The 25,351-nt window shown below is 40.5% G+C and overlaps 1 protein-coding gene across 1 annotated transcript in view; it reads left to right on the forward strand.

Annotated features, from left to right (window-relative positions):
• TGFBR3 (transforming growth factor beta receptor 3) overlaps window positions 1–22,267 on the forward strand; it is a 173,763-nt gene extending 151,496 nt beyond the window's left edge. Inside the window, exons 13-17 of the mRNA XM_063136429.1 lie at window positions 2,771–3,070; window positions 5,159–5,279; window positions 10,087–10,125; window positions 12,846–12,953; window positions 20,122–22,267. Of these exons, the coding sequence (XP_062992499.1) occupies window positions 2,771–3,070; window positions 5,159–5,279; window positions 10,087–10,125; window positions 12,846–12,953; window positions 20,122–20,240 (687 nt within the window). The 3' untranslated portion in view covers window positions 20,241–22,267. The remainder of the gene's footprint in view (window positions 1–2,770; window positions 3,071–5,158; window positions 5,280–10,086; window positions 10,126–12,845; window positions 12,954–20,121) is intronic.
• The last annotated feature ends 3,084 nt before the right edge of the window (window positions 22,268–25,351 follow it).

A 25,351-nucleotide genomic window follows, 5' to 3' on the forward strand; every position in this document is an offset into this window, starting at 1 on the left:
AAGCTATCTCAGTTCGACGTACCTCAGTTGGACATACCTATAATGCTAGCAGGAAAATATTCCTAACGTTCCAGTATTTCCGCATTAGTTCATGTGCGCTTCCCATATTTATGTACTTGAATTGCTTTGCTTGAATTTCCATGTCTGTCTTCTTTTCCCACTATGGGCCTTACACACAACGCAGCAGCATGCACGGCACTTTGTGACTGGTGCATCTCAGCCATGGCCAACTCCAGGCCCACCTTAGGGTCAGGAGAGCATAGAATCCAGCTGCTGTGCCACAACTAGCCACATGGCCATGGAAGCAGAAGCAAGAGCCCTGAGTGTTTTGCGGCATGGCATTGGCAGCTGGCCCGGGTGTTTTCCCAGCCCAAGGTCCACTTTGATGGGGCACAACTCCCTGTCCTGGCACAACAGAGGGTGGGAGAAGGTAGTACTATGTTATGCAAGACTGAAATGCTTCAGATAAGTTGGGTGTTTTTAAATAAGTTTGTTTTTACCCTCACAAAAGAGCTGACATTCCTTTAAGCCTCCAGGATGAATCCCACTGGCTTTGGATCTTCATCTGGACAGCTGTTGTATTTTTTTTTTCATCACCTGTCCTGGCACAAGCTTGTTTTTCTCTCTTCTACGCTGTGGAATATATATATATATATATATATATATATATATATATATATATCTGAGCCTGACATCTGTTCCCCATCCTCCAATGACAGGAATTATTATTATTATTATTATTATTATTATTATTATTATTATTGTTTCGAAATGCTTGTCTCTTCGGTCGATAAATTGCCCATGACATCATCTGCAAGTGCTCTCAATTTCTTGCTTTTGCGTAAACACTTCTAGCATAATAGTTTTCCTTACTGATGAATCCCCACTTGCCTGTGGATCTCTGCTTCATGATTCCTGGCGTCGTGGCCTTTGGAGAGGCATTTTTATATTGATTTTGAGAGAATTTTTTTCGCATATATAGCCTGAGCTGCAAGGACATAGGGTGGGGAACAGCATTTTTTAATATACATTTCCTCCTGGTGATGGGCTCAGTCTCCATGTTAAACAGATCAAAGACTTTTGGGAAATTTGAGCAGGGGGAGAGAAAAACAAAAGAGAAGTGAAAAAGTGAACGTCAAAAAATATAGAACTAGGCCATTGCCAGAGCCTCTTTCCCTTTACCAACTGTATGAAAGACAGAAATCATCAGGTAACATTGTCCCCATTAATTGCCTCTCTATGAAAGATTATTCCAGATGGAGGAGTAAATAACAATTCCCTATTTTATTGCTCCACTCCAATAAACTGGGCTTTCTTAAATCTCTACCATGTAGGCCAGTAGCATACAATCTTCTGACTCTTGCTAGACCCTATGAGAATAACAGCCTTTAGGGGGGAAATTCTACCATATGTAAATAAGTTTCTAATCCTCATGGCTGAAGACAGGTGCTTTGAAGGAAACAAGTAAAACGAAGAGAAAATCTGTTAAGTGTTATATAGTGCAGCCCTAAGCATGCTTACTCAGAAGTTAGTGCTGTTGAGTTCTATCAGGCTTGCTCCTTAGTAAGCATGTTTAGAGTTGGAGCCTAAGCCCCCCATGTTTCCAAATCTATGTATCAGGGTTTTTGGGGGGATGAAATGCTTTTTTGACCTCTGTTCACAATTTTCCCAAGTAAGAGTATTATAAGACTTCTCTGTGGCTGCTCCCAGGCTGTGGAACTGCCTGCAGAGGGAATCTAGGTTGGCTCCCTCTCTCCTGACCTTCCACTTGCAGGCAAAGGCCCCTTTATTCAAGCAGGCCTTTGGTGTGTAAATGGCTCTGCTGGTTTGGATGCTGTTTTTATTCTGTTATTGCTGTTCTTTTTATTGTGTTTTAATGCACTGTTTATTATTATTTTAATCAAGATTTGGTTATAATGGCAAGCCATCTTGTGCCATTTTTCTTGATAGAAAGGCAGGTTACAAATCAAATAAATAAATAAATAGATATTGGGGCATCTCAAATGACATGCAAAACAGGTTAATGTCATTCATGTAGGTATCCAAAGTAGCAACAGCCAACTGACTTGTGTTCTAATACTCAGTTGAAGTTGCCTTCCCTTGCTTCAGCTGCTCTTCCTTGTTCCATTATAAGGCTTTTCTATAGAAGCTATTCCAGGGCACAGCCTTTTTGGGGTTTTCTATATGAGGCATTTTATCATTTGGTTGTCATTCCCTACTCACAGTTGTTATGGGATCTGTAGATGATGTTGTCACCCTCCAGTTTCATTTCTGTGTCTAACTTTTGGAGAGGTTTTTTAGAGCAGGGGAAATGCGGCATTTAATTGTGAAACTGAAAGAAAGGTTGAGTTCCTCTTCTTTATTTGTGCTATTCTGGTATACCACAGTGCCACCTAGAGGTTATGTAGTGGAAAAGAAGGAAAATAAATGCTTATTGTGTAGTACTTGGATCTCAATACTGCAACAAAATCCTAAGTAGATACAGTTGATGAACAGCGTTGTGTAGAAAAGCTCTTATTATCTCCATATTATAGAAGTGAAAATGTACCTTAACATCATGTATAATTTAATTTTACATTTTAGTATTAGCTGTATTTCATTTGGGAAATCAGCATTACAGCTACTGAATGAGTCAAATCAACCACTGAGTTGCCTTTCTACTATAACCGGAGATGTTTTTTACAGTATCTTCAACATTAAACAATATTTCTAAAGGAAAGGAAAAGTAGCATAATAATAGTAAAATCTGTTGTTGTTTTTTCTGATGCAGATTTCTGTGACCAAGGCTGAGAGATCCCTGGGCTTTGCAATCCAGATGTGCTTTATTTCTCCACATTCATACCCTGATAAAATGTCAGAGTACACCATTATTGAAAACATTTGTCCTAAAGACGAATCTGTAAAATTCTACTATATCCCAAAGGCTAACTTTCCCATCCTCAGTGCACAAACGGACAAAAAGCGTTTTAGTTTCATGTTTAAATCCATATTCAACACCTCCCTTCTCTTTCTGCACTGTGAGGTGACCTTATGCACGAAGAAAGAAAAAGATACTCCAGGATTGCCGAAGGTCAGTACTTGATACGCTTATTTAAGGTTCCTTTTTTAGTAAAAGTCCAATCTCCAGGGATAGGCAATTTGATGCCTTCCATATGTTTTGGAGTACAATTCCCATAATCCCTGACCATTGGCCATGCTGACTGGCATTTATGGGAGTTGTAGTCCAAAATATTTGGAAATATCAGGTTGCCTATCTGGAATCTCTATCATTATACAAATGTTTAGAATCAATTGTAATAAATGCCATGTTAAGACATGTGTTGGATCACAACTCCTATGATACCCAGCCAGAATGGCAGGCTGGGGTTGCAGGGAATTATAGTCCTACACATTTGAAGGGCACCACTTTGGGGGATGCTGCTTTATACAAATACTACCATATATATATATATATATATATATATATATATATATATTTGCATTTTAGTTACCATGGTTAATGTTGGCAAATAAAGGAAGTGTCTCTTTCGAGAATAATCATGATTGAAGTCACAGTTCTGGGGCCTTAGGCTGTTGCAGCATAGAGTTATGATTTAATATGACCAACTCGGTTTTCTGAAAGCATTTTGGCTCATACAGAACAGTGTGCTTTGGGGAAAACGTAACTTTTTTAGCAAGTTTTCACCCTGAGATTGTAACTACCTACCAGGAAGTATTTGTTCTCCTTGCTAAGAATAGGTTGCTGCTGTAGATATAGAATACTTACTTATAATATGGTACCTCTTCTAAAAAGAAATATGGTATCTTTCCATATGCATTATCATCATTATCATTATCATCATCAGCCCTCTACTACAGATAAGGAGCTGTGGGTGCATATTAAGCTACTTGCCCAAGGACTGTCAGTGGGTCCATAACTGTGATAAATTTGAACTCTATACTTCTGAGCTTACAGCTCATTTACCTAACCACAGTGCTAACTCTCTCTAACACAGCTGCTGAAGCAATTTTGTATAGATTTGTATAGACAGGGATGCTAGATGTAAATAAAATGTATTCCCCCCTCCCTCCCCATTACCAAAAAGATCTTCTACAGAAAGTTCAACCATATAAATTAATAGGTTTGACTAAAATGTTAAGTTTGCAGTTAACAACAGTGGGATCATGTTCATTGAGTTTTCCCAATGAAAACTGTTGTGGCTCTTGACAACATGATGCATATTTTCCACTAAATGGTTACAGGTGATAAATAGATTTTACTTTCCACTGTTGGAGTGGTCCAGATTTATCTAAGCTATTCATAATACTCATAATAATAATACTCATAATAAACAGTGCATTAACATTAATTTTCCAGATTCTGCTGAGATATAATGATGCTATTGTTTTTGAACCTCCATGTGTGAATTATTACATTGGCCTGCCTTAGGAGGATTTTGAAGCGAAAGAAAGGGGTGTTGGAACTTGTTTTCTGCATTCCTTTTATTACTTTTCTCACATTTGCTTAGCATATTCATTCATTGGAAGCATTCCACAATTCTGTGTAAGGTAAAAAATATTCTTTGTTCTGAGAAAGGAAGCACTTCAATTATTTTTAAGTGGATAAGTTCACCCTTTCACAAATAAGTACTTGGACATCATTCTTAGAGCCGGTCTCGTCCGCTGCCACCCATTTTGCCCATGCCATTTTGTATTTTTCATCCCATGAGTTGAGCCCCTGACACTGAATTTCCTTGCCTGCAGTCCATGTCAATGGTGTTACCTGAGGAAACTTAGGCCATTTCTCTGGTTCACATAGTAAGTTGTGCTAACCAAGATGGCAGGTGGATGGAGGAAGCTTTCCACAGCAATGCTGAAGCAACATCCACACAGGTATTATTAACATCACAGTGAAGGGAACCTATGCAACCTTGATGCTTGGTAGCTATTTTAAGTAATCGCTGAATTGAGGCAAAGTTTACATCTTGAAGTGCAGCTGTGGATGCTTCCATGGAATATGACTGGGCTGACTTGGGTTTTGATAATCCTCTTGTTTTCTATTTGGTAAACATCACGGAGTGCTGCTGATAAAAAGGCAGCTGTGCCTCTGCTCTGATAATGTAAATGTTTTGAGTTGAGCCCCTGATCTCACCAGCCACCCGTTGTCTACATCCTGCAGTGCGTCCTTCCTGATGAAGCCTGCACCTTTCTCAATGTTGACATGATCCTAGCGATGATGCAGAATAAGCAAACCTTCACCAAGCCCCTTGCTGTGATAACTTCTAAAGCGAAGCCAGAAGGTATTGAATGCATAGTGAATCTATTAACAGAAGTACATTTCATTATGCATTAGCACTTGAATTGTAAAAATGTGCCTCCAGGCTCATATAGTTCTGTATTCTAATGTCATTATTGTTCCTGGGCTACAGGGCGCCATCGTCTTTGAGTGCTAACATTTGTTTGCTCTTTTATCTCCCTTCCATGTTTATGAAAATATAGTTTGGCTAGGGACTGGGAAAGGAATGTATTTTGATGCTATATAGCAGTATGGGATTCGTAAACATTAAATAACACTCTGCAATTGGTTCCAGCAGTTCATTATTGTTTAGGCACCAAAAGCTGTATAATCTAATTCTTTGTGGCTGCAAATATTTATTTAAGCATTGTAATTATAGTGGAACTTCCAACGTATTGAAAATATTAAAGTATGGTGTGTTTTTGTAAATGAAGGGGGCAGCCACAGGGAAAATGGCTGCACCAGCCATTTAGATAGTTCGTATTAGACGATGAAAGCCTGGAAGGATTTCATTAGTTTTCTCCTGATATTTTGTATGGCTGTATGGAGCAATTTCTCTTCTTTATGGAAAACTAAGGAATAAGTACATGACATTGCACTCTGTGCCCTGTAGGAAAAATACATCTCCAAAAAATACTTTTTTAAAAAAATAGACAAAATGCCTAACAAGACCACTTGGGGCGTGAAACTGCCTATTTCTGTAAGTTTTCTTAAGCAGGCATATTTCATTCTGAAGAAGTGAGAAATCACACTACTCTGAACTATGGTGCCCAGAATTTTTGTACTGGGCTTCCAGGTATCTCTTGCCCAAGCTAAGTAGTGATGGGTGGAAATTGGTTATTTCCCCAGAAAGTGAATTTGTTATTTCCTTGGAAGGTAAAGTAACAAATTCAACCATGTAATCTTGGATGAAAGCTCTTTTTTAATTCAAGATCTCGTTCTGTGTACACAAGTTTTTCAGCATATGCCCTATCAAAGTGCTTCTTGGGAGCTGTAGTTTGGAGTCATGTAGTGCGTCATTACGTTATGCATCACCAAGTCTTAAGTCTTTAGTTTATTGGAAAGAAAGCAGGTGTGTGTGTGGGGGTGTGTGTGGCCAGCTTAATGGTTGCCACATCCTCTATGACTTTATTATCATTGCCACTGTCCTCTCCCAGGAACATATTTTGTTCCAGAAAGTTTAGTTAATGTCCAAGTAAGCAGCAGACTACATCTACCAAAGCCTTGCACTTCAGCAAGCCAGCCAGGGGCATCAGTCTTGCACCATACCAAAGAGACCTCCTCCTACTTCGATTCCATTTCCAGTATAACTCTTGCAAACAGATTCTAGTGCCACTCACCAGCACCCACTAAAGTAAGCTTTTAGTTATCAAACAAGTAAAAAGTCCTTTCACTAAAGGGTTAAAGGCTTATCACATTTCCTTAAAATCAAACGAGTTAAAGTAACCAAGTATTTCTGACTGGCAAAATTTGTGCAGATAGAGCTGAAGAGAGGATTGTACTAAAAAGGAACTCTTCCCTTCCTCAATCTGTTGTTTGTTCTGTCTATCTTTTTTTTTCAACAATAATTCCTCATCTTGACATATGGTAACTGCTAATTTACTTTTTACTGAACTTGCCAAAGTTTTGAAATACTGGAGGATAAATTGGTACCATAGACTTGTGTTAGTCTTACAAATATCACAAGTTTATCCTAAATAACCTCTGCAAAATTACCAGAATTTTATTTTCCACGGAATCTTTGGACAATTAGTACCCTACTCCCCCATGTTTTGATCACTTGAACATCTTCTGCTTCAATGTAGTTGAGGATAGTTCACATTCCTTATCATTTGAAGTTATATACTAGGGTTTGACTTGCTGTATAGTAGGGGATATGTTAACTAGAAGGGGTATGGCCTGTACCCAGAATTCAGAATTTAGTATCCTGAACTACTAGGGAACAACATTACTTTAAACAAATAATTAACAGATTAAGCCTAGATTGCCACTTTGGCAGAAAAAAAAAAATCACTCTTTCGTGCCAGACAATACTGGTGAAAAGAATGGGCCTCATATTTTTTCAATCACTGATTAAGTCAGCCAACGCCAAGGCCTTAGTCAATCATTTTTCTGTTCAGGTTCATACTTGCTTTTTTCTGAACCATGACTGGGGAAAAACAATGGAAGACCAGGGGATGCAGATAAGACCTTGTACTGTAATCTAGGTTTGACTCTACGGCAAAGGGTGAATGTAAAATATGGTTGAAAAGGGCAAGATGGATAAGGCAGGTCAAGTTACAAATCCCAGATCAACCAAGCTGGATCTATGTTTTCAAAATTAGAATAGATTAATATGTATGGCAAAAGCTTGAGAGAGAACAGTTAACAATATGGCTGTATGTGCAAAATACCCTTTCCTTGGGCCCCTTTAACAACAGCAGCAGGGAATGCACATTGACACTATTTTTAAAACCTCTAAATCAGCACTGGCCTTGCCTGCTCTTGTTTGGTGTTCACATGGCACTTTAATTAGAGGGTTTCAGTGGTTTCATTTAGAGATCAAAATCTTTCACTTGCATGCAAAGATTGTTTGAAATGCTGGAATGCTTTGCAGGGAGATTTAAACTCTGAGGATCAGAAGTCCCTTAACATCAGTTCTGCAGAACATGCTTTTTTGGCATTGAAGCCGTTTATGGTATACCATAGAGAATTGCCGGGGTGGGGGGTTGAGGAACAACTGTTTCTGTTTAACTCTCTATGAGGCTGCAGGGAGTTTTGCAACGTTTTATTCTGAACACAAATGAATCCACCAAGGATAATGCAACAAAGATTTGGCCTACAAACACAGTACAATTAAAAAGGCATGCTTGTGTCTTTGCCTTTCTGGACTTACTCTGCAGTCTTCCAGGGATTTCAGTAACTAGAACAATCCACAGTTGGCTGAAAAGGAACTGATGTAATTTTGGTTGGGGTTCTGTCTCCCACAAGGAATCTAGTGCATGGGTAGTTTAAGTTGAGTAGTTTCTTTTTCTTTCCTTTTTTGTAGCAAGATAAGAAAGCTATGGTGCGATAGAGAACACGGTGCACTGAGGGCAGACTAGATTAATGGTGGGATGTTTGGTGGAATGTTTCCCAGAATTTTTCAGATGTCCAGCTTAGTGGGCAACAGTACATGGACAATGTGTCTTTGTTGGCATTCAGCTTCTCTATCATGAATCAAGCCGTCTTTTTCTCGAGGTTAACTGCCATTGTGAACCAACAGCAAATTTGTAAGGCTTAGAAAATAAATGATAGGAACCTACTAAATGACTAAATAAGAGCATTTCCATCTCCAAGACATCAGTTATCATCTACATTGATGCAAAACAGCCCAGCTATTGTGTGTATTCTTGCAAGCCATATTATTGGATCCATTCCTGTTAGTTCTGTACCAGAAGCCAAACAAAGAGGCTTGTAGGCTCCATAGATATAGGGAGTCAGGACAGAATGTTCCGTTCAGTATGTCTACTCTTCCCTCCGAATTTTATGCACATGACTCCCATTAATAATGATGAGGTCGTGTGGTTGCGTGCCTAGGAGAAAAGAAACCCTTCCAGGTTTTATTTTACAACGCTAGTTTTTGCAGGCTCAGCCACTTGCCTGATTGAACCAGATCCCAGTAAAATTAGGGAAGCATTTAGAAGCCTTTGACCAAGGTCAGTTTTTCTTTTAATAATGCATTTCTTTAGGTTCCCTGTATTCAGGTGTCTCTTGCTTGCTCCACAATGTAGGGGTGAGCAATGCGTATTAAAGGATGTTGCAAGACTGCACACAGAGTAAATAATTGTGAGATGTAAATGTGATGAAATAAAATGTATTGCAGTAGAGCTAAGATGGTACAGTGACTTTGGTGAATTGGTCCTGTTAAGACAAGTACAGGTGGTTATTTGGCCACCTATTGGACAGTATCCGCAACATAACTTATAAAGAGTGAAGTCCTTTCTTCCATGCCTGGGACTTTTATAGGGTCTTCATAGATCCCTCCCCCTCCCCAGTTTGGAAGAGCATTTCTATGCTTTCCCAAAGAAGCAGTAGAAACATAAAAAAAACCAAATATATTTTATGTATGGCTACCTATCCTCCCACTGCAGTATTTCCACTTTAGGGGTACTTTTCTCTTTGAAATATATTGAGGTATATTCACACACACACACACACACACACACACACCAATTTTTGTTTTTGTTTAACAATTTTTTAAACAACTAAGTTTAGGCTACAGCAAGGTTTATGCACAAAGTTGCCACACCAGTGCTCCAGGATCGGGGGGGTGGGGGGGTTTCCACTTGGGTGGCACTACAAGGAGTTATGTGTCCGTTGTACTTTATGGACACAGTCTTGTGTTCAAGCCCTAATTCTCTGTAGAGAGGCCATAATGTGATGTGTTTAGATCGCTACATCCGGCCCATTATGCTTAGAAAGAACAAGGCACATAAGGCTCTTACGGCTGAAGACAAGAAAATGAATAAAATGATGGTTGTCCCAAATCCATCATCAGCTGGAAGGAGAAGCCAGCATAAGGGATGAAGACAGTACTGGCTAAATCTATGTAAAGCTGCTGCATGCTCTGTTGCAGACGAGTTCTCTTGAGGGCTAAGATTAAGAGAAAAATGGATTGCCCCCTTCCTTCTTTTCATGCTGGGAGCCGTATGACTTCTTCCTGTCTAAAAATGCATAGGATTGCGCTTTAAATATATTACAGACTCTTCATAGGGATTGCTGATGTAGTGTATAAAATTCTGCTGGAGGCAAGTATCGTTCATCTCTGCTTTTCTTTCTTTTTTTAACAGATAAATCTTCCTACGCCAAACCTCCTGAAGGCTTACCACGTAAGTTACACGTGCCTCTTCATTCTAGAGGTACACACCCAAGTGTTCTGATAGAAAAGAGTTGAGCTGATCGTTGCTCTAAAATAGCCTTCCCTAACCTGGTGCCCTCCAACTGTTTGGGACTACAATTCCCAGTGTTCCCAACCATTGGCCACGCTGGCTAGAGCTGATGGGAAGGTGAAGTCCAAAACCGCTGGAGGGCAACAGGTTAGAGAAGGCTGCTCTGAAACTTTGAATTCATAAGCCACTCACTTGCACTTTAAAGGATTTAGGCCTGAATGTGATTAATTCTGTACTTGTACAAATGCTACAGGATGTCCCACTGGTATTTAGCCATGGAACTATGCACAACAGAGCAGTGCAAGTAGTTTCTGTGGAGTATTTCATAAGAACACAGGAAGATGCCTTATACTGAGTCAGACCATTGGTCTGTCTAGCTTGGTATTCTTGACATTGACTAGCAGTGGCTCTCCAGAATTTAAGGCAAGAACTTTTCCAGCCTTACCTGGAGATGCTGGGGCTCAAACTTGGGACCTTCTGCACACAAAGCACATACTCCACCACTGAGCAGGGTCCCCTCCCTGCAGAAAGCTCATGTGGGGAGGTGATCAAGTGGCGGCCTTGGACATCAGATTTTCAGGTTCAAATTTCCATTCAACCATGAATGGAGGCTTTGAGTCTCAAAGCGCCTTACAGAGTTGCTGTGAGGCTAAAGGCCTAACTACCCATTTCAAGTATACAAGCAAACTTGTACAAATTTTCTCCCCTCCCTGAGGAAAGAGCACTTTGGGAGGGGGCAATTTAGAGAAGTGAAGTGGACGGTGATGACGCTGAGCCTTTACCCCACCTGCTGCTTCTCCACTCCAAATTTCCTCCCTCCCCAAAAGTGGCTTTTACTGAAAAATAAAAGGAGGGCTGTTGAAGTTCACTTCTTCATGGATTTGGGTGTAATGTGTAGTTAAGCCCTAACGTGCTGCTCTGGGCTCCTTGGAGAACACGTGAGATATAGATGCAACAAATGCAGTCCAGAAGAGCACAGAAATCAGCTCTCCCTTTGTCAATATAGATGTGAAAGGAGGTGGTGTCTGTGGTAACAGAACTTTTCGGCAGTCAGCTTGGATAGCAGGGTAAGGGATAGCAAGTCCTGCTACCTCAGAGTGGTAAATGGGGAAATACGGCTGTATAAGTCCTCGTTTCTTGATCCAGATGTAGCTGTATATTTTGTTATTGAGTCCTTGCTAGAAATATTGCATATAAAGAATGAATTAGGACTACATCACTGGTGGGTCCCTGTATGAAAGAAGTCAAATATCAGAATGACCGGAAGTAGCTGCATTGGTTCAGCACACGTTCAGAGCAATGCATACAGGAACCAGATGACTGCTCTTACAAATTGCCGTGCCCCTCCCATAGAGAGCTCAATATTTCAGCCTGGAACTGATTTCCATAATTAAAACTACTGCCAAATGTGAAAAACAATTGTTTCTATTTATGACTTTGCTGACTTTCAAGCTGGCATGGCCTCCCAGTTAACAGCCTTTCCACTCCCCACCTAATAGGCTGAAGCTGCTGGGGAAATGGAGAAAAATTGGCAAGACGCTTATTTAATTATTTGCATTTTTTAAATAATAATAATAATCACACCCTGCCCCAAAGGCACATGCTGGAGGGATCTGTGAATTTAAAAATAAGTCTACTAAAATTAGAGAAGCAACTGTTTTTGGTCTTTCAGACTTAAGAACAAGTGACCCCAAACAGGAAACTTAACAAGCCTAAAATCTGAGCTGGCTTCAGGTTGCTCAGGCCTACATTTTTAGACTTCCATCATGCTTTCATGTTTTGTTCTAGTAGTGTCACACTATTCACAGATGTAATAAGCATTGCGGCTTAGTCTTTCCTTTAAAATTGGTATTGTGGCAAGGAATCTTGATGCGTGCTTCAGTACATAATGCTGCCTGTCACCCCCCCAACTGGGGGTCCCAATACCAGGGAAAGGGGGCTGGCCTTCTGAGGGGTCCTGACCCCAGCCCTTTCCTCAAATGGCCAATTATTTACTAGTGTCCCAGCTTTTCTGCAACTTTCCACCCATTGTAAACAGTTGAAATGCCTCTCCTGAGGCTTTATTACTGGCAGTAAGAGTTTTAAGGTAAAATATGCTGGCATTATTAGTGTTTTGACCCTGTCCTATTGGCCCCACCCCCTTTTGCCTTTAGTCCTGCTCACGCCAGGAATGCGGCCCCAGAGAATTTCTCTAAAATGGAATCCAGCTCTCCGGCTGAAAGAAGTTCTCTATCCTTGCGCCAAAGCCTTCCACTTCTCAAGGCGGTCTGCCAGCAAGCTCCCTCTCACTGCCTTCCTTTCCACCCTCCCCCGTTACGAAAGCTGGCCCTGGTGTCTTAACCTTGCTCAAGTATCTCTCTTGCTCTCTCCCTTTCTTCATCAATAGAGGAGGGAGGGAGAAGGCCAGGGGCACCTGGGAATGAGAGAGAGGCTGGCAAGGAGAGGAGGACGATGAATTTAAGTTTCCAGTTGGTGGGCCTGCTACTGGGCCAGATGTTGTGAAGCCCTGGTTATAAAATGCAACTGGGAGGGAAAGAAAACCCAGCACCTTGCTTTGTTTAGCCTTTCTAGATGCAAGGAGAACGTTCTAAACAATTTGATTCTGCTTTCCAAATGTAAATACTGGTTCATTTATTCATTTCTACCCCTCCATTTCACAGCTGTCTTCTATGGCCTGGACAGTGTGACGGTCGTGGGTATTGCCTTTGCAGCCTTCGTGATTGGTGCACTGCTGACGGGAGCATTATGGTTTATCTATTCCCACACAAGTGAGTATGACCACCCTCCAGATCGCACAGCACACTTGTAATTCTGGGTATCTTCGTTAGGCACAGATTTGGGATGTGAATCAAAAGGCCCTCAAGGATGACGATAGGTCACTGTCCTGTTCAAAGTTATGCAGAAGCAACCCCGTTTGCCTCTGTTAACTGCTGAGGAAATTAAAAGAGCATACTAAGCAACTATATTACGTGAATATGTTATGCTTCCATCCCCTAATTTATTTAAAACTTAGATCAAAATCATAGCGATGAAGAGGAGTATATAACATGCTTCTTCTCCAGCAGAAAAGTAGAAAACAGTTTGTTTGTTTATTTAATAATATTCTTCATAACATGCAGTGAAAGAGACTGAGGCTACAATCCTATATCCATTTACCTGAGACCATACTTTTGAGTAGGCATGTATAGGATGGCACTGTGAATTTGTGTCCAGTGGTAAATTCATGCCCTGGTATGTGTATATTCTCAGAAGAAGAAGAAACATTACTGAACAAATGGAACTGATATTCTGAGTCAGAGAGACAATATTCAAAGAATAAATCATTCTGACACTCTTGGGTGGAAAAAAGGCACGCTCAAAAATGTGACCAGCCAGGACAGTTGATATGCTAAACGATAGTATTACTGTACTTGGAAATATAGCACATCACTCATGTAGTTCTTAGCTTTAGGGGTTAAAAATTAATAGAAAGCAGAACAAAGAAGAAAATACAAGTGAATGGCTATGTATGGGCATGTTTCTTTGGATTTAGAATTCATTCCACACTCCTTTTCAAATCAGTAGGGGAGCCCTGTTTGATTTATCACTGTACGCTAATGAATTCTGCTCAAAGCCTAGAATAGTGTTTATTAATATGTTGATTTTTTTTTTAAAAAAAGAAATACATAAGGACCAACTTGCAGGAGAAACTGGGAGTCTTCCAATGGTTTTTGTTTTTTACTTTTTGATCAGCAGTGCAGGGAGACGAGGCAATTAACCATTTCTCTACTGCTCCTTTTCTAGATGGAAATTGCCGTTCCCTACCAGGTTTCCAAGATGAAAAGCAGCTGAGTGGAGATGGGGAGGTGCTTTTTTTAATGGGGAAAGTGGCCTCTAAGGAAAGGGTTCATCACCCTCTTCCCACTGTGCCACTGTTCCAATCAAATTCAGAGCTGCAGAAAAAGTAAAAAAAAAAAAGTAGACCCCCTCCCCTTCCCCACCCCCACATTTGTTTCTTGTGCCATGTCTAATCCGCACAGCAAAATTTGGGGGTGGGGAGGCTTGGGAATTAAAAAATAATAGTCACAGTGGGGCAGAGCAATTAAGCATCCCGTCTAAATTTCATAAAGCAAAAGGGCAGACTTCCTCAAGTAGCTAGTACAGAGAGGGTGGAATATCTTTCCTGGGCCTTCCCACCACACTCTTTTTATATCTATCCCGATTGAGATGGGAAGTACCAATCAGGGAAGTTTTTTTTATTGTGGCTCTCTACCTGACTTCCAGTCCCAATGGCTGATAAGAAATCCTCCTGGCTTTTTGTGATGCTTCTGTTTTTGTAAATCGCCTTGGTTGGTCCTAGAAAGGGGGCAGGGAAATGCAATAAATAATGATAAATCATAGGCTTCCTCTCGGAGACACTTTTTATCATGAGGTAGGCCTGTGTGGTTCTGTTCCTCCCCTTTTTTCCTTGGATATACCCTTTCCTGGGCACAGCAGAATAAGGAATATTTTGCCAAGTTGTCTGGTTTAGGTTTTGTTTGCATTGGAGCTATGGAAGTGAGGAAAAACAGCAGTTTTGTTTCTGTTTTGTTTTTAACTTGGGGAGGATCACTGTGACCCAGTTTTAGAACTTCTGCCATAGATTAATCAGAGCTTTGGGAGACGTTCCCATTTGGTTTTCCTAAACAACATGGCTCATTTATTTCTAGTTGGACTGGAGCTGGTAGACCTGGTCTCAACTCCCTGCTCAGACATGAATCACACTGGGACAGTCACTGGTTCGGTTTAGACAATCAAACCTTAGTTTTATAAGCCAGGATACGCACGAACATTGTGCACCAATGAATCAATGTAGCCCCATCCTGAGTTCTGCTTCTTGGTCATGCTAAAGCATGCCGGAACGTAAGGGCTTGGCTTTTGTACAAAGATATTTGTTGCCTTTACAGCTTTCACCAAATGCATTTCATTTATAATTAGTAGGAAATGCTGTGCTTCTTTTGGAAGTAAAAATTTTGCTCAGCTTCAGGGAGCTCTCAGCAAATAGTTTAGGAAAAGATGTTTCCCTGTACAACTCCTTGCACCCCCTATCTTGTACGTGAATAGGTCTCGGAAGTGCAAAGGTCCAAGAACACCTCTATAAGTTCTGAGTCTGAAACTCAAGGCAAGCAGATTCTGAATGTGTGCATTGTATACACATAGGTCATCCTTTCCTGTTAAAAATGTCTGAAGATTCTTTCCTTTTAGCCTTTACGACTGTGCTTCTAATTAACGATTGTGCTTCTAATTAACAAGATTTTTGCTCATCCCACAAGAAGTGTCTAATAGGATCTGATTGAAATAAACTGTCAAAGCAACAAATTATATTTGGCAAATAGGGACAGCAAAGCAAACAAGTCAGATTTCCTGGACAGGGATCAGTACTGGCAGCCTTCCTGCGTGTGAATAATAAAGTACATGTTGTTGCACTCAGATGTTTACAGTCTGTAGATGGATTGAAGCATGTTTACCGCCTATAGATGGGATGCAGCCATGTTATGAAACTGCCATATCAGCCTGAGAAATAGAAATCTGATGTGTAAAGACTGCTGGACATGGGCCTGGGAAATTAGGATTCAAATTACAACTCAGACGCATGCTTGCTGGGTTGTGTTTAAGCTCTGTTTTCCATCTGTAAAATAAAAGCAATAGTAACCTACCTCACAGGATTGTTGCGACGAATCAAATGTGCTGTCCACCATCTGCCTTAAGGCCAAAATTGTTTTTGTGTGTAACTAAAAGGACTCCCTGCTCCCCAAAATTCTGACTTTTATTATTTGATACCAGCTAAGATTCAGTGTGTGTGTACATTGGATGGATGACAGGTAAATGGGCTGTGTTGGAAGCATGACTATACCATTGAAGGACATGCCCCTAAATGCACTTGGTTTAGAAAATGATTCAAATGCTTACTGAAAATAAAAATGACTAAGGTTGCAATCCTATGCATTTTAGACAGAAAAAGACCTTCACTTCCCAACATTTCCCAGAGGAGTTGGAGGACTTTTTTCTGTCTAAACAGGCATAGGATAGCTTCCTAAGGCTGTGATCCTATACCTATTTACATGGAAGTTAGTCCCATTGACCTCGATGTGCCCTAGTTTTGAGTGAACATGTATAGGATTGCACTGTAAGTATGAGTTAGGCTTTAATCTACTAACAGTGTTTTAAAGGTATATAAATAAGGTAGATGTTGACTTTGAGAGAGAGAGAGATGCAACATCTTTCGATTGCTGCTCACCTGAGGGTAATACCCAAATGGAAAAATGCCAAACTCTTAGCTGAGTCAGATTAGATTTCTAAAGTGTGGGATCTACTAATATTTATTTTATTATTTATTTATTGCATTTATATCCTGACTTTTTCCTCCAAGGAACCCAAGGTGGCATACATAATCCTTCTGCTCTCTATTTTACCCTCACAACAACAACCCTGTGAGGTAGGTTGGGCTGAGAGTCTCTGACTGGCCCAAAGTCACCCAGTGGGTTTCCATGGCCGAGTGGGGACTAGAAGCCAGATCTCCTGACTCCCAGTCCAACACCTTAGCCACTACACCACACTGGCTCTGGTTCCAGTTTTTTGAGCGTCCCTGTCCTCAGTGAGTCTACTCACCACCATTGTCTACTCATCCACTTTCTCATCATTATTATTGCTTGCTTGCCAGATAGAGAGACAGTGAGCAGGTAGGCAGTGGCACCTACGGCTCATCCTTCACACCATCATCATGGTCTGGGCTGGAGTGAGGGGCAGGTGAACAAGCAGGTTACAATGCTGAAAAGAAGGAGGACCTCCAGGGGGCTTTTGCCAAGGACCCCTGCTGGCATGTGGGCCCTTGGCCAGCACCCAGCCATGCCTACCCTGGATGCAAGCCCTGCTACTAATCATAGATAAACTGTCACAACAAGTACAGAAACAGCAGGGGAGACCACCAAAAAAAGAAAGAAAGAAAGAAAGAAAAAGAATGGTGGCCTGTAATTACATTTTTGGAAGGAGAACTTTTGGCTTGGGTAAGACTAAATGAGTATAAAACTATATGTTTGTATTGAGCTTGGAAGAGGAATGGATTTCTATTTAACTTTTTATATTTTTATTTTTATTTTATGCCTGAGCAACAGAGAGAAAGTTCTGGGTTCCAAATGGGTGTTATTTTTTTAGTTGTATACTTTGCATAATTTGTATATTTTGGATGTTTAGCTGTTTTATAAGACTATAATAACTAGGTTCAGGGGGGTAAAAAGAAATAGAAAAGGTTATAAGTCCAACTACGTCACAATGAGCTACCCATGTCAAGGGAGGGATGCCTTACACTCTTAAAAACTAAGGATATAGAATGAATCAAGTTAAAAGTCTGAGACTGTTTTGAACATTCATGAGAAACTATAGTTTTATAATGGAGAGGGAAGAGTAATTATAAAAATATCCCTTTGCCAGTTAAACAGCTTCAGAGGAGTGGCAGGAGAGGTATTGTCAAAGAGCTTAGGGGGACTGGAAGCTAATAAGCTGATTTTGGGAATCAGTGACCTTTCTCCCAGGAGAAGTCTTCCAAATGCCTCTTACCCCTAGGAACAACAGTAAAGAAAAGGTTCTATTAATGCAGTATTAAGAGCCATTGTTCCAGCAGCAGCAGCTAGTAAAGCGCTGCCCTCCCTCTGCCCTCTTCCTTATTTATATGCTTGAAAATTCCAAGCTCGAAAGGGCAAGTTGGCCCATGAGAAGAAGCAGATGCCAATGGAAAGAAAGGAGGGCACAGCCAGCTGAGAAGGAAAATTTAGGTTGGCACCCACCCAATCAGCTACAGCCCATCTTTACAGCCACCTTTCCATTTGCCTTCTCACCCATTAGTCGCCAACTCACCAGTTGATGTAGATTTATGACTTGTAGGCTTATCTCATGTATCACTAATAATGGACGCCGAGTGACTGTACTGGAGGACATGTTAAATAGTTCCACGAACAGAGAACAACCAACTCTTTTCCTTAGGAGAGTAAGATGGCAGATCAAAGATTTAAACTCCAGTAGAGGCCTGTGCCACTGAGACCAGGGGGCATAACCCTAAACTTGAAAAGAAAGGATCTGTGGAAAGTTATCCAGAAAAAAGAAGGGAGGGGGGAACAAATGAGACAGTATATTTTTGGCATCCAAATTTTGACAGCTGTGCGTGCCGTTTTCCCCGAAGACGAAAAGGTATTCATCTATGTAAAGTTAGAACAAAATGCATACAGATCATATCTGATATGCCGTGGTTGCAGCACAGCTCTGTGTAATAGTGTGGTTTATAGAATGGGTGACAGCGTAGCTGTAATAGAATCCAGCAGCAGGGAATGTAGGCCAGTTCTACATTTTGCAGATCACTTTCCTGGCACTGGGTTTGAGGGGCCCGATTAAGGGAATGGAAGCAACTGCAGCTTCTGCGTTAATATGGAGGTAGGGTGGCTTTACCCTCCCCCCCCCACCAATGTTCCCAGTTTTTAGTGGGGGCAGATTTTCTTAGCACTGCTTCTTTGACATGGTTTTTGCAATGTTAGAGATTCATGTGCATAGACTGATGGGGCCTGATAAATCCTAATATACGACTTGAAAGCATTTGTTGTTTACTGCAGACTTCTCCAGCCTAGTGCCCTCCAGATGTGTTGGATTACAATTCTCCTCATTCCCAGTCAGCATGGAGTTGTAGTCCAAAACATCTGAGGGGCAACAGGTTGGGGAAGGCCAGTTTCTGGCGATTTCTACTAAAACACACATGAGTAGATTATGTTGCAAAAGCATCAGGCCAGGTTTTGATCCCTGTTGCAGAAAATGTGTCTTGTTTGCATATGGGTTCACAAGAATACCAATAATATGTATTATATTTTGGGGGCCATCTCTGCCTTCGACAAGATTATTTTGGATTTTAAAATGCCTGACTCAGTCCAGCTCTCTGTTCCTCCTACAATCTAAATAATTATTTTCCTAATCCCTCAATAATTGGCTCACGAGAAACATCATCCCCATCAACTCCCTCCAACTTGGACTACTGATTTTCCACCCCATTTCGGCTCCTCAGTATGCCATCCCATTGCTGCTGCCTTTGTGGCTTCTAGAGGCGCCTTCTGGGAATCATTCACAATTTTTCCTTTTAGTCGATATAAAAAGCAAGCAAATGTGGTATAATGCAGGGTTGCTCAACTTGTGGTTGTCCAGATGTTTTGGCCTGCGACTCCCATCATCCCAACTCAGCATAATCAATGGTGACAGATAATGAGTTGTAGGGCAAAACATCTGGAGGGTCAGAAGTTGCCCATCCTTGGTATAGTAGATAGAATGTTGGACCTCAGTCAGGGAGACCAAGATTTGAATGTCCAGCCAGCTGCAAACCTCAGAGTAGCTTTTAGGCAAACACATTCTCTTTTCCTAACACAGGGTTGTTGTGAGGATAAAATGGAATTAATTCTCATGTTCACCACCTTTAATGCTTCTTAGAGCAACACTAGGATACAAATGAGATAGACATATATAAATTAAAAGATAGTGTTTCTCCACAAGCTAGAGTACCCAATTGATTTTCTGCCCTCGATACCCATCCATGTAACACACATAAAAGCCTGCAAGGTTTCTGCCTCCCGTCGGAATTGTGTGACTTCAGTCCCTTGACAAAATAGCTGTAAATAATTCTGGCCGTCCTCAAGTTAGCTGGAAACCAGCAATTTTGTCCAACAACTAACAACACAAGGTGAGTGCTTCCATACAAATGCTGTCCATAGGTATAAAAATCAAACCACATTTTTAAAACACATTTTTCTACTTGAAGCGGCTTTTTACCATTTCTGTTTACCATTTCTTTCTTTTGGGGAAGGGACAAGATTTAAGGAGATTGTAAGAAGTGTTTCTTGTAACACAGAACTCTTCTGTTTGTTTGTTTGTTTTTCTCATTTCCATCTCCAGGCGAACCGGCAGGAAGACAGCAGGTACCCACATCCCCACCAGCCTCTGAAAACAGCAGTGCGGCCCACAGTATTGGAAGCACACAGAGCACCCCATGTTCCAGCAACAGCACTGCCTAACGCAGGGGGTAGGGTGCAAGTCCACGGAGCAACTTTAGGAGAGCAGAAGAGGTTCAGAAGGAGATGTTTGTTGTTGTTTGCTTCGATTGGTTTGGATTCTTTGACAAAACGAGGAGAGATTTCCTTCACTGTTGTGTCTCTCCAGGGTAAACACGGTCCTTGAACCTCTTGCGGCATGCTTGGCTAACACACGACAAAGCTACTATTTATATACAGCTGTGGATTGTGTAAAGGGGTCCACAGGCTCTCAATGTGAAACACAAGCCAGGTTCTTCCCCCACCATAAATGCTGCTTTGTCTGTACAGAATCACAGCGTCGGGTTCCGCAAATGTCAAGGAGACACAAGGTGTCCATTAAGGGATTTCAGTCTCATAAGCTGGGGTAAAGATTTTGTTTTCCATCTCCCCACCCCCCACGTTCCGACCTCCCTTTGGTAAAGGGATTCCATCTCATCCGAACAAGAAAGTTTCAAATGCAGAGTGATTTGCCATTTTTTTAAAAAAATATCATTGATTTCTGCAGCTGCACATTTCACGGTAGCTACTTGATTATTTGTATGATTGTTGAGCTTGACACGGTGCAGCATTTTGCCTGCTGTCATGTTGTCCTCCGCTGAAAAGATTTGCATTCCTCAAGTGTAGTCTTCGGTAGCAAGCAGAAACCAAAGCATCAGAACTATGGGTAAAAAAAAAAGTTTGGATTAGATATTTCTAATGACTCCCCTATATACTTATTCATACACCTGAAAGCTTGTTTGTATACATAATGCAACTTTAAGTGTTGTCCCATTTCTCCCCCATTCTCACTGCCCTTACTGGGAACTACTAATCTTCATTCATAACCAAACGGTTAGTCTCATCTCTTTATCCAGAAACCCTTTCCAGCCTGGTGTCTACCACCTGCTACCTGTAGTCCGGCAATTTTCATACAAGGCATCATATGGTTGGTCCACCTCCAGGGCTTGCTTCATGCATGATAGCGCCTGTGAGCACAAGCCGCTCCTGCACATGCAACAGCTTTCCCGTTCACTACAATACTAGGCACAGCTTCCTGTGTGTGCAGAACTATCCCCAAAATTACAGTGAATGAGGAAACCATGTGCACATTGAAGCACCAATGGAGCTGTAATCTGAGGGTTATTGCATGTACTATAATACCAAATATACATGCTTAGCACTTGTGTGTTCAGGATGGGGTTATGTTATGGGCGAATTTTAAGCCTTTGGCACACCTAAATATACCTCTGAAAATGTGGAAACGGCTAAAAATCAGGAAAAAGGTAGAAAAGAAAATCGCAGCCGAGACATTTTGAGCGCTGTCCATTATGGGACAGATGGTTTTGTTTTGTGGGCTCAAAGTGACCTAGAAGGATATTCTTTCTAGACCTGCCTATGGAGTACAAGCATTTCTAATTTTGGCTCAAGTACATCCAGATTTATCCACTGTTTGAAAGTGACCCACAATGTATGCATAGACATCACTGTCTTTTTAAATTAAGACTAGGCTGTTCATTTTCTCATTTTACCCCCACACCATAAGAATGCTCTACAATGTCTACATTATCAACAACCAGCTTTTTTATTATTTGGGTCAGACCTCCATTATTTATTGTTCCAACTTTTCCTCAATTTTATGGTGATTGTATGTTTTTAGTATTCAGGGGAGACAACTAGTGAGCAAATTGTTTTGCATGACTCACCATATATAGGAATGAACTGACTCCTACATTTTGCATCCAATGGCTAGTTAGCCATCTCAATTGGATATATCCTAAAGTAGCATTTGGAATGCAAAAAGAGCAAACCGGTACCAGTATTCACAATATTCTTTAGAACTCCTGCCTCCCCCTAGCTGTAAAATACCTCCCTGATAAAAACTGGAGGATGTGATTTGAAACTGTCATAATATTAAGTTGCCACTTTCTGAACTGAATCTTGGCCTTCTGGATCCTTCCTCTTGAAAACAAATTAAGTGCTGCTCTCCCTTTGCAGACTATCAGAAGTGCTGTTCTAATAGCCTTGTTGCTCCCCACCCCACCCCACCCCTTTGCTGTGGCAACATACAGTTCAGCTTGCAGGAGAATTCTTCTGCAGATTCAAGCTATGGGGGATCCATTCATTCTGTGTCTTTGGTTTATATTTATATCAATAGATAAATCAGATCAGAATAAGTATGGCAGGTATAGGTGGCATGGGCAAGAAATCGGAGGTTATCTTTAATTAGGTTTTTAAATATAGTTTGAACTGAGTCCTGTAAACACTTCCCCATCTCAGCCCAATCCCTTAGGCTGGCTAGTTCAGGTCTAACTGTGCTAGAACTGCAAAAGGGATCAGAAAAGGGTTGTGGGGCATAAGGCGTGTCACTATCTGGCTGTTTTCCCCCCGAAGGGGAGCACAAGGGGAGTTGGGGATTTACTACAGCTTCAGCCTCTCCTTCCAAAATCCCCTTTGCTACTCTTACGACTCAAACCAGCAAGATGACTGAATTAGGTTTTGTCAGCTGACCAGAAAATTCCCATCAAACCAGACTGTTTTGTTCCTATCTTTTAATAGCAGCTTGATAAGCAGATGTATAATAAGCAGGCCAAGTTTTTCGCATCTTGGAGATGAACATGAACTTCTGGTAATTACTGCATACCAATGCACAGCCCCAGAGGTTTGTTAAATCAGAAGCCTGCATCCCTAAAATTGGGTACCCAGTGTCATTCTGTAACCTTTCACCTTTGCTACCCTTTAAGCCCATTTTATGCTGGCCAAGAGGACAAATGTGTGGGTTTACTCACATGTGCAGGGCCAACAGAGTTGAGGATCTTAGCAGATTTGGAATGTATTGAAAAGAAATTGGAATTATTTATACATGTAAATTGCTGCCTTTCTCAAGTGTTTGCAGGACTGGATCAGTGGGAGGTATCTGGACAACCAATATGCTACCTGTGTATTTAAAAATAATGCGCTTTGCCTAACCTTCAGCTGAATGTATTATGTAATCATATTATATGTATGAAAACTTTTTAAATGTCTTCAAAGAAGACTAAAGTCTTTAAGTTGATCATAGCTATATTTTATTACATTAAATGTGGGCATAAAGATATATATATATATATATATTTAAATATAAGTTGCTTTATATCAGATGTTTAATTTCAGTTACTGTGAATTCTTCGATTTTGTACATTCTTTCCCCTGTTTAACCCCTTTCCCTTCAGATTAAGAAAAAAAAGTAGAGAAGTATTATAAACTTGGTTGTGGGGATGAAAGATTCAAACTTTGCATAAAATAATTAAATGTATATTTTTGAGAGAGAGAGAGAAAGATGCTGCATTATCAATATTTCTATCAAAATTTACTCTAAAAATCTATATTCCAGATGTACAAAATAAACAATATTAAGAGTAGACAAGTGACATTTTTCTAGACTTATATACAAGATTAAAATATAATTGATTGACTTTGATGCACTTAATTAAGAATACTTCAGAATGCTCATTTTATTATATAGTGACTATATTATATCTACTTTATTAAGAGCTTGAGTTAATGAAAAAATCTTACTGGTTAATTGGACAGGAGAGGAAATGTCAAATGCAAATGATGGCCATAAAATATTTGTTATTGTTCCATGGGTTTAAAAGGGTTATGTACATTTCTTTGTTCATATGCCTTCATACAGGGATGTGCATATACAAATCTCTTGCTGATGTGGGCTGCTCCATTAATTGGAGTGGTCATGGTCACCAAGGCCATGCCAGCATTCCATCCCTTTCCTGAAATGAATGAGAAATTCTTGTGGGGGGCAGGGGAAGCTTCTGTGCCCATTACTGGATCAGGGTGATAGGCTGTCAAGTCCAGAGTATTGCTGTTTATTTCAGTGGAGCTGTAAAGTCTTGAGAGTAGTAATATTGGAGGGCTGAGGTTCTACTTATAAACTAGACACACAGCAAGAAAGTGTATAGCTTTGTCACATGATTGTACAGTGCCTTTTCCCACAGTCCTTGAAGTCTGTATTTCTGCTACAGATGTAAGCTCTAAGTTTTTATGTCACTTATTTACTGCAAGAATCTTTCATGTTATGTGCTATTTCATGTTGTGTCGCAGTGTTGGGGCATGTGTGTGTGTGTGAGAGAGAGAGAGGGGGGGGGAATGTGAATTTTGTCTTGCCTCACTAACAAAGTATAAAATTGTGCAAGTGGCCAGCCTGGGACCTGGGACACTTTTTGGTCTGTCCATATGGAAATTTCTCTGTTCCTGGTTTGGCATTTCAGAGGGATTTTGTCAAAAGCTTTTTGGAAGTTCAAGTATATAACAGCTGCTGGATCACCTTTGTCTATAAACTAGTTGAAACTTTAAAAATATTCTAAAAGTTTGGTGAGGCAAGACTTCCCTTTTGTAGATGCCATGTTGATCCTTCTTTAACAAGGCTTGTTCTTCAATGCATTCAACAGATTTAACTTCAATAATGTTTTCTACTAAATTACTTTGGACTGCTATAGGGTGGCAAGTCTTTAATTTCCTGCTTCGCCTTTCCCCAATTCCTCCCCCCCCAAAAAAAAAGTTTTACATTGATTACCATCCAATCCTCTGGCTTTGATGGTTGATTTTATAAGTTGCATGTTTTTGTTTAAAGATCAGAAATTTCACATTTGAGCCTTTAAAAACTTTCTGGTGATTGTCATCAAGCCCCAGCAACATGCTAATTTGTAATTTTTCAGCTCCAAGATGTCAATTTTGTTTTATTTTGACATAGTTCTTGAGATTCCCTCTCTGAAAACAATGTGGGTATCTCATCACAAACTTTCACAATAAAGACTGATGGAAATCTTTCATTCCATTTCTTTCCCTATCGTCTTTCAGTACTCCTTTCCATTTATTTTTCACTTAAAGATCCTACTGCCTACACAGCTGGTTTCCTAATCCAGATATATTTACAGAAATATTTATTGGTTGCTTTATGCTATTGCAGTTAGCTCTTTGAATTCCTTCTTTGCTTGCCTTATCAACTTACATTTATTTAACGCTTGCCAACATGCAGTAGTTCACTTCAATGGAACTGTTAAAATTGGGAAGGCAGAATTATTGTTTCAAAAGAAATGATTTCTCACTGTAAAACCTGT

Source organism: Elgaria multicarinata, chromosome 1 (genome assembly GCF_023053635.1).
Source record: "Elgaria multicarinata webbii isolate HBS135686 ecotype San Diego chromosome 1, rElgMul1.1.pri, whole genome shotgun sequence".
Taxonomy (NCBI): domain Eukaryota; kingdom Metazoa; phylum Chordata; class Lepidosauria; order Squamata; family Anguidae; genus Elgaria; species Elgaria multicarinata.